Below are 10,490 nucleotides of genomic sequence, written 5' to 3'. Positions count from 1 at the left end.
TTATTATAAATGTTTTCTGTTAAAAAAATCATTTTAAATACTCTATTGTACAAAATTATATCTGCATACAGTCATATCTTTATATTAACACAAAACAAATGTATGCCTCATTTCACAGCTGTTGTTTTAGCCTACATTAATAAGGAAGTGAAGAGAAAATATTTAAATTATCAATAAATGTGTTACTTACGACATAGCCGTACCATTCTCTTGCAGGCATAGCACAAAATATTAATATGTATGTAGATTGCACGCAATTGGAACGAAAGACTTTCCGTTAAGTTGAATCTTTGTTATCACAGATGCGAAAACTACAAACGTTTTAATTGGAATTTGGAACACAGCCTGACAGTTTGTGTAAATACTTTATTTCATTTGTAAGCTTTTGAGTAATTCAATAAGTATGTACTCATATGGTTTTAGTCTGATAGTATCATGAAATAGATATTTTTATACAATACGGTCTACCTATCTTTTGTAGGTACCTTTATTTAAGTGTTCGTTCACGTTATGATCATCTAAGTTCGAATCAGACGAAAAATTCCTAAAATTTTCAATTAAAAAATGCTATATAAGTAAATTAATTATAGACCCTATCCGATTAAAAAGCACCAAACTAAAAATCTCAATATGCTGTAAAAAAAATAATCATCTATTAGTAGTAAATGTCTCAAGCACATTAGGACATGACAATCATTTTTTTTTATAATGTAAGAGTAGCAGACGAGCATGCAGTCCACCTGATGGTAAGTGTCTACTGCCACCCATGGACATCTGATATCAACCCCAGATAAGATAAGATATTCCTACCTGAGGACTAAGCTGGAACGCCTCGGAAAAGTCTGTCTCCCTTACCACACCCTTCAAACCGGAACACAGCAGCTCCTAAAACTGCTGTTATTAGGTAACATTGCGCTTTTGCTATTTAGTACTTATTGAACAGCAGTGTGAAGCGAACAGCAGTTAGATGCGCCCGACTGCATCACCTGCTATTTCAATTCCATAAATAATGTCTACTAAATTGGTTTGAGAAGAAATGAACATTTGCAATCAATTTCAAAAACGAAATGATTCAGTTAATAAACTGATATGACTTCTTGTTAAATCTTTGTAAATATATTAAACAGAAACAAGATAATTTACTAATGATGAGGCTGGTACGAAATTGTCATTGTAATAATGGTCTTGGCAGTATCTTAACCTTTGACTTTTATAAGTACCAAAGCTGTAGGCGCCTACTTTGAAATTTTTGAGCGGTTATGGTGATAATGACTTTAAACGTGGGTTGTCGGGAAATCATATAAATGTTAGCAAAGCCTGTGGGTAGCAACTATAAGGTCAGCCTTGCACCCACACGCGCCTTATAAGTATCTCAGCTTTAGCACTAAACACGACGAGAGGAAACTTGCAAACCACATAAGCGACACGAAAAAATTAACTAAATAGAACTCTATTCCCTTTGTAATAATGAAAAAAATTATTAAACTAATTTTCGTTTTTATATCTTTAATTACTTTGCAATTCACTTTGCAACATTCACCTTTGCCTAATCCGGCAAACGGATTTTAGAACGGGCGACGGAGCTTGTGGGCGAGATATGAGTGGAGGAAAAAGTTTTGAATTAAATAAGCTTAACATATTATGTCCTACAAAACTTACTTTGTCGGCGGTGACACTTTTTGTAATTCTATCTGGCGGCATCACCGCTAAACCTATTTCCGTCCTATAAAAGCAGTGTAGAGCTATTACGTTCTGTACCCTTACCATGAGTTTTTACGTTTTGACAAACATGACTGTTTTGGTATTTGTTTACGTATTGGCCCATACAATTTCCAAATTCTGACACAATGCGCTAGGGGCGCTGATTGGAAATAAGCCTATTTCCGTCCTATAAAAGCAGTGTAGAGCTACTACGTTCCTGTTTTGAAGGGTGTGGTTTGATAGATAGACTAATAATTTCAGGTCTTGCTCTTACTATTTAACTTCTCGGAGCAAAAATAATCATTGCCGCCATCTAAATAAATTATACATGTACTTACTTTACAAATCAAGAACAGTGCCGAAGTATGGGTTCGTGCTGTCTATTAAGGTGAAAATTAAAAATCACTCTCTCTATAAATTTAAGTTAATTAGAAACTACTTGACTTGGCTCCTTCTAGACCGGACTACGTTAATCTCAAGGAGAGTAATTTATCTGTTAACAACCTTAAAACTCATACCTTCAAGTTGTATAAGTTATACCTATAGCATTAGCCGGGCGGTATGCTCGTTTTATTATTATGCGCCCTTACAAGTTTAATATCTTTATTTTTATTATATTTGAATTGATTTTAGCCTAATAGATACAGATACAGCTACAGATAGAATTAAAGTAGGTTCTACAAAAGTTGGAATGCCTCATAAAGGTGTATCTATTTTGCCAGATCACACCAACGCTAATAACACTCTTAATATTGCAGAAATAGATATGTTGGTGGTACTTCCAGAGCCGCGAAAAGTTTTAACACTAACAAATAACAATGAAATTAGTCTCAAATAAAGTTCTTGTGTAAATAGTATACTATTAGACAGGTACTCAGAAGTACGAGTACTTTTGCGTAACGTTGATTAAAGGTAATTCTCCTCGTAAAATTTCAATTATCGCCAGTTTTCACATAGAACACAAATACTTGTTTAAAAATAATACAAATCGTTTGTTTATTTATTTATAAGTTTCAAAATAATACCTATATGGAATAGCATGGAAGGATCGTAAAAATTCCCCGGCCATAGGAATTTTCCGATGAATTACAAGTATTACAACACTAACGTTGTTCTGTCAAGCCATAGACAATGCCACAGAAGCTATATACCTACTCCGACAAATATTTTCTGTGTGGGTATAGTTATCGCCAAACTACTAGTCCGCTCTGAAGTTGTTCCAAGCAGATGTAGTCGTATGTAGTCGTATATTGTATAATATGCTATGGCGACGCGATTGATTTCTATATTCAGCAGACTAGCAGTTTTACGAGGTCTATACCGTGTAGCGGTTTTCTGAAATAGTAATTTATTATCATGAGCATTTTTTCAATTGCATCAATAAATAGTTTTTACGTATTTCAAAAGGAATTACAAATTTTATTTATTTAAAAGTTAGTATTATCTGGCACAGATTTCTTATAAATATTATTCGAAAAATAACAGTACTCATTATAATTATGATTTTTCTACATGTAATATTAAAATTAAATTAATAATTATATCCAAATATTATACAGACGATTTGTAATATTCGTGTACCTTTTAAATACTTTTAGAATATTTAAGCGGGATGTCCTGATCGGACTTCAAAAAATTTAGAGTAATATTTGTCACAAAACTCTTATCGGCAAACTCTTGATAACTTTTATTTTTTTTTTGTAATTTTTATACCCCATTTACCTAAGAAATTTACAATATATAATATCTGCTTTAACATTATTAATTTATTGATATTTAATCCCATTTCGATTATTATAATCATAACTCTATATAAAATTATCTTTGCTCTCAGTAGAATACAAGATAAATCATTGTAAAAGAAATTGTCTATAGTTAACATGGCGGGTGATGAAAGTGACAGGTTTGTAAATAATGAAAAGTAGTATTTTTTGCAAATTATTAAAAACATTTGCTGTAAATTGATATTATTACCACTGTAGTCTATATAAATCAATGAGTTCAAATCTGTTTTAGTAGATGAAACTATCATTCATACTTTTAAATGATTTCATATCTTTATTTTACAGCGAACTAAAACCGTCCAGTGTCGCTATTATACGAGAGGTGTACGACAGTGAAAATGCCCACATTAAATTTGAAATGGAATTGGAAAGAGCACTGGAGGCCGGTGTGAGTGTTATTGTCATTGAACCAGAGCCTCTCGGAGAGGAAACAGCCAGATGGATATACGTAGGAAACCTCTTACATAAAGTCTCTGTTTATAGTGGACTCTGCAGCATTGTCTCAGGTGCGTTGTTACATCAAGTTTTTAATTAACCAAGTGATGAAATATTTAAGTTCTTAATGGGTTTTTTGTAATTTTTCAGGTTTGACATGGAGTTCACTCGCCTGCACGCCATTCGGAATCGTTTCAGTACTTTGTGCTGGATGCTATACATTGTCATGGCAGTGGGACCCTTGTTGCAAGTATCAAGAAGAAAAAGACCGTCGGCACCTAAATACACTGCCAGTACTCAGTGACCTGACTTCTGCTTCGCCAGTAGTACTTGTACACACCGATAATAGAAGAAAAATCATCTTACATAACACTGTGTCCATAGCTGCAGCTGCTATCTGCTTGTGGAGATTGTACAGCACATTTAAATAGTGTAATAATATTGTAGAGTGACATACTTATTTTATTGGAAAGGGTAGACAGCTATGCTTATGGATTTGTGTTATTTTCTAATCATATTTTAAGTAATTTGTTGTAGAATACAGTGTAAAAATTAATATTATTAATATATAAAATGTATTATGAAAACTAGGTGTAGATAAAAAACCTTGTACAAAATGTTTCTTTGTAATATAAAGCTTTTAGTTAGTCAAAAGGGAAAGCCAACGGTTCCACGGAAATGACAATATCAACAGTGACCAAAAATTAAAAACCAGTCATTGTTGCTATGCAATAATAAATAGTCTAATAGAAACATGATTTTTATTGATCTTATTTTTTATTAAAATCTAGTAACTAAACAAACATTGGGAAAAGCTTGAAAAAGTAACATTTGATATAAATAAAAATTAAAACAATATAATATCTCCTCATAAATAGGTTTCTTTGAACTATGAGAAATCTATAATTAACACATTTGTTCCTATTTTATGTACATATGTACGAGTGATTTGACATTTAAATGAAAGTAGAACTGGAATCAAATGAAGTTTAATAGTAGGATTATTTTTTCATATTACTGGGAACCGTATGATTAAATATATTTATGCAACAACTATTTTGTAATTGGACATTACAAAATTACGATTTTAGCAGTTAGTGTCAATTTACTGGGGTATGGTTTGAGAAAGTAATTCTGTACACCTAAGGGTGTCAGCTAAAACAGACCTAAATTTAGTAACTACATAGTCCCATGAGTTCATAGTATTGTACACGTGCGTCAGGCACACAAAACTAATTTTTTTATCCTCGTGCATATAAAATCAATGTGAATCATGTCCTCACCAAAATACAGGCTTATATTTTTAACATACCTCTCCACTACAATCTACATTATCATGCTGGCATAAGAAATTGACTTATAAGGCGACATAATATATTTATGTAAAAATTTCATCTGTGAAATTATTTTACATATCTAGGATTTATTTTTATTGATTGCAATTATGTTTTGACTGCATAAAAATAATTACCAGCCTGTTTAACATAACAATCTCTCAAGCACTTGTGTGCTATATAAGTTTTGCAAAATGTTACTAATGCTGAAATTTTAATATGATGTAGTTGTGCCAGTTGTCAATAGAGGTCAAATACATGTGGTGGTAACTATTTAAAAAAAACTGTGGACTAAAGGTGGATAACAAGTTCAAAAGACACAAACCAAATATTACTCTTAGTTATATTTAATTACACACTATACTTTTTGCAATTTGATTGATATTTAACAGTTAACCTATTAATATTCTAATATCAGATTAATTATCGATATTAATAATTAATGTATGCCTTGCCTACCAAACATCAAATATGAAAATTCTAGTAGATAGAAATTGATAAATTTCGATGTCGGTGTAGCCAAAACATCAGACAAATGGATTATGAATAACAGATGTTAAATAGTCGCATGTTAGAAAAATCGCCAGAGTAACTCGCTCAATAATGACAGGTACATAAATTTCTTTATTTCTCTATCTTAGGAATTTTGATTCAGAATAAAGCCATATTTCCATTGCTCTGTAATAATGTCATTTTAATTTAACAATGGGTTAGTATGGCCTTTCACATTATAAAATTATCATATTGCATAATATCAGTCAACCAAGGAATTTTCCTCCAAGAAAAAGTTGTTAGTATACACATAACATAAAAACTACTTTCAAACTCCTTATAGCTATTAAATAATAAAATAAAAAAGCAAATAACAATAAAAATCAAAATTATAAAACATAATAAAAAAAATTGTAAATGCAAATATTTCTCGCTGGTGTAACTTCATAATATCAAACTTATGCAGTTTTAGTTGCTCTTCTTGCCATAAACCAGAAATACAATGATGGTGAAAAATGCCTGAAAAATATTGCCAAATTGGGGAGAAATTGGCTGATAATTATATCCTTCTCCTTCTTCACAACTCCATCTAATATTTTCATAGCAACATATTCTGATGAGAATCCAGCTGCGGTATTTTTGTCCATAACTGCAAAAGTGAGAAAAATGTTATTGCTAATTATTTTTGAAAGGAAATATTTTGTTTATGAAGTTAGTTACTTGATAGCACACAATTAGTAGGTATTCCAATTTAGATTGATTAAATTATTATTTATGTATATTGTAGTAATGATATGAAAAAAAAAATTAAAAATGAATGCTCACCACCATGGGCATCACCACTTCCAGTAAGAGCATTTAAAGAAACTGCAGTTTTCACAAATCCTGGACTGACAACAGTAACACTGACGTTATGTTGGTGCATTTCAGAATATAATGAATCTCCAAATGCCTGCATTGCATGTTTTGATGCTGCATATGCTGCGCGATCAGGGATAGCAATCAATCCTTGAACTGAACTGATAAATACAATATGACCACTCTTCCTCTCGACCATTTTTGGTAGAACAGCTGAAACATACAAATTTTGATATAACTTTATATATACTTAAAATATTACCACATTTTAATAATAATCAGATTAATAACTACTCGATACAATATTTAATATTTCACTACAATCAAGTATTTCTAAAGACATGTGAAAATTAATTGTACTTTTATACATTTTAAACAAATATTTTTAACAAAGAGCTCTTACCTGTAGTCAACCCAACTGCACCAAAATAGTTTATGCACATGATCTGTTTGAAAACGTCCATTTTTGTATGCAGTATGGCACCTCGATGGGACACTCCACCATTGTTTATTAAAATGTCAATATGACCACAGATATTGTAGACTTTTTGTATAAATGCATCCAAATGGTCTAAATCTGCCAAATCCAACTCAATTACAACAGGTTCTTCAGTGGGGGTGGGCTGAAAAAAATTTATCACAACTTTTTCACACAAGACATGCAATCCACCAATTTCTTTTTAGATAACAATGAGGTGACAAATAAGCATGCAGTCCATATGGTGATAAGTGGCAACTGCACCCATTGGACATCTGTAATCAAACCCAGATAGAATTAAAGTCATGCCTGAGGTCACCAACAGGTCACCAACATTCTACATTTCTTGAGGAATGTCACTTATAAGTATCACTTTATTCTCCGGAATACAGCAGAATGTAATACTGCTTTTAGGCAGAACAGAGGCAACTTTGCCTCTAGAGTCACATCATAAAAGGTTTTACAACCTTCAAAATATTATGATCACTCATAGGTATCTGCAAAATACTATTTATAGAACAGGAACCCTATAATTTTATATTTCTATTTATTATCTCTAAGGCACAAATTAAAATGCCTCATCAATAGATTACATTTTTCCATGCCATATTCTTAAGATCATGTTTATTTAGAATTTTTTGCACTCATCATCATCAATACAAAAAGTAGTTTTGAATACCACTTATTCATGTGCAACGAACAGTGTTTTCAATCAAATCATGTGATCCAAGGAAAAATAATTTAAGAATTTTTTTGCAATCAATATTTATGTTATAACATATATTAAAGGCTAACTTGTTGACCTTCTTGTAACTGGTTTTAGAACTATTAGCCTTATAAATATGAAAAACACAGTTAAAAATATTGGCATCATAGTGATGGCAGAATTTGTAACTCAATTGTTGTAGTAATTTTGTACAGATCCATGAAACAGACCTCACACACCCTCCTGGGGAAAGGTGTTCTATTAGGGGAGGTTTTACTAGTCACTATCCTTGCTGTTTATGTTAAAAACACGAAGAAATCTTTGCAAGAATATTGCTGCCTGTTCACTAGACATAATACCTTAATTTATTATACCATTTGCCTATTATTTTTAAGTATAATGTGAAGGCTAATATTAACTAAGATGTAGATAGAGGCAAACAAATATGCAGCAAATGGGAGTTTACACAATAAACATTATGCAAATAATACAGAAGCTTCTAGAGAATGTTGAAATAACATCGCGTGACTAATGTGGCTCATATTAATTTTGTGTGCTATTTATGTATAATAAATATTATATCTTTATTATTGATCCATAGTTACCAGACCATAACTGTATGGTAAATAAAATATGCATCACAATACAAACTTAAGTTGACTAACATGGCTTAAGGTTACTTAAGGTGACCTTTTTAGTCCTTATGAATGGTAACATGTATGTAATCAAATTCAGATAGAACCCCTAATGTTATATACATATATTGGGGGCCACAGTGACATGTTCCGAACATGTGAACTTTATAATTATTATTATGATTATTTTCAACCCATTACTGTCTCACTGTTGGCCATGGGTCTCCTCTCAGTATTAAAAGATTTAGTCCTCTCAGTCATGTAGGTTTTTTCACAATGATTTTTCTTCACCATTAAAGCACAGATAATAATTTTTAATTTATTATACAACTTTAGATACCTTTGTTATTTTTTTTCTAAGGTATGTGAAGACTACTATTTCTCGAAAAAGTATGCAACTTTCCCTATTTTCTTCTACCATCAAAGCAATTAATAAATTATTTTTAATATGCACATTACTTTGTAAGTTCAGAGGCACACCTCACATACAACACAACACTATGTGCCTGAGATTCGAAGGTCAGACCTAACAATGGAGAGGCTGTGATTTCACCATTAGACTATTATTGCTTTAATTCATTAAACTTATGAAAATAAAAAAATTAAAGACAAATTGTTGAATACAATTACCACTCACCAGTTTCTTTGACATTAAATCATCCTTAACCCTATCTAGTTCAGACTTCCTGCGAGATGCCAACACAACTTTACTCCCATATTCATGGAACACATGTGCCAATGCTTCCCCAATGCCTGAACTTGCACCAGTTATGACAACAATCTGAAATACAGAAATCAAATAGCTATTTATTATAATTCCAACTATTTACTATAATATGTATTAATACTATGGTTTAAAAAATGAGAAAAACAAAATTACCTTTCCTTGCAAGGCAGATCTTCTTTTATTTGATCCTAAACAGTCAAATATCTTAACCATTGCTAGGCCAATAATAGATAAAGGCAGTCCGAGATACTTGGAATACCAAGCGAGTGTATCAAAGCTTACGTACGACTTCATTGTGATTCTAGTCTTATAGTGGGCGCAATACGTTCTAGAACCAAGGTCAACAATCAGACTATAAAGAAAGGAAACTGCACTGTGCACTGTTAATTGCGGCGCGTGCGATTATATGTGCGCTTGGTATTGCGGAGAATATTCCGATTAAAAATATTGGTGCTGAATAATTAGTCTCCTTTGAACTACTGAAACTTTATAGCTTTTAAAATTTATTATAATCGTGACAAATTTCGTTCGTGACAAAATTGTTTATTATTTATTATCGTATTATAATTATACATGAAATAAAGAAACAATTTAATCACAACGTCGATTGTCGATTCAATAGAGATAACTCAAAATTTTAATGTCATTGTCAATTATAGGGATGTGAAAGTAATCGATATTTCATAGTCATAGTTATTTTAATAAAATCGATTATGTAAGCAATTTGGTTCAATAGCATGTCATGTTTTTTGTTAACAAAGATTAATATACATACACATATCACGTTTCTCAATCATTCAACGCCTATTCAATTTGAAATTGATCTTTAAAATTTGAAGGTGGTAGAACCCTCTGTGGTTCAATTCCGGCGGCACCTTACCTATTTCTGCCTAATAACAGCAGTATTAAACGTTGGTATAATCTGGTTTGAAGTGTGTGGTAAACGACACATAGTTTTCGCGGCGTTCTTGCGCCTCAGTGGTAGCGGTGCATCTGTGGCCGACCTCCGGTAGGAATATCTAATCCTATCTGGGGTTGATTACAGATGTCCATGGGTGGCAGTAGACATTTATCATCAGGTGGACTGCATCCTCGTCTACTACTCTCATAGATATAGGATGTCCGAGAAAATTCTAAGTCTATGACTTCTCCTATATAATAAAAATAAATGGAATAAATAGATACACATTCGCAGCGTAATAATGATACGCCAACTTTTATCCTGATTTATAAATAGAAGAAAAAAAACACTTTTTTACAATACATAAGTTGTATCAATTAATTATCATAAAAAAAAAAAACAATTTTTAAGATATCGTTTAGAAATGACTAGTTTTTGC

General features: G+C 31.8%; 2 protein-coding genes across 3 annotated transcripts; one reads left to right on the top strand and one right to left on the bottom strand.

Moving 5' to 3' along the window:
• The first annotated feature begins 3,515 nt into the window (after window positions 1-3,515).
• Pmi (Transmembrane protein Pmi) lies at window positions 3,516-4,673 on the top strand. 2 transcript variants are annotated; one of them, XM_073087885.1, is made up of 3 exons: window positions 3,516-3,604; window positions 3,771-3,991; window positions 4,071-4,673. In XM_073087885.1, the coding sequence occupies exons 1-3, from the start codon at window positions 3,582-3,584 to the stop codon at window positions 4,349-4,351; spliced, it is 525 nt and encodes a 174-aa protein (XP_072943986.1). In that variant the 5' UTR covers window positions 3,516-3,581; the 3' UTR covers window positions 4,352-4,673. The 2 variants fall into 2 exon arrangements, with proteins under 2 accessions (XP_072943986.1, XP_072943985.1); XM_073087884.1 differs by lacking the exon at window positions 3,516-3,604 and having other exon boundaries at window positions 3,611-3,991.
• A 910-nt stretch (window positions 4,674-5,583) lies between these two features.
• LOC140753341 (dehydrogenase/reductase SDR family protein 7-like) lies at window positions 5,584-9,668 on the bottom strand. The gene is made up of 5 exons (XM_073087883.1): window positions 9,304-9,668; window positions 9,061-9,204; window positions 7,008-7,227; window positions 6,572-6,817; window positions 5,584-6,395 (listed from the first exon to the last, which is right to left on the bottom strand). Exons 1-5 carry the CDS (start codon window positions 9,442-9,444, stop codon window positions 6,205-6,207), a joined length of 942 nt encoding a protein of 313 aa, XP_072943984.1. The 5' UTR covers window positions 9,445-9,668; the 3' UTR covers window positions 5,584-6,204.
• Window positions 9,669-10,490: the final 822 nt, after the last annotated feature.

The sequence above is a fragment of the Epargyreus clarus genome, unplaced genomic scaffold, assembly GCF_041222505.1.
Source record: "Epargyreus clarus isolate Ecla_fem2 unplaced genomic scaffold, WU_Ecla_fem_2.2 ptg000026l, whole genome shotgun sequence".
Lineage (NCBI taxonomy): Eukaryota > Metazoa > Arthropoda > Insecta > Lepidoptera > Hesperiidae > Epargyreus > Epargyreus clarus.
The sequence above is the reverse complement of the archived record's forward strand: the minus strand, read 5'-3'. Positions and strand labels throughout refer to the sequence as shown.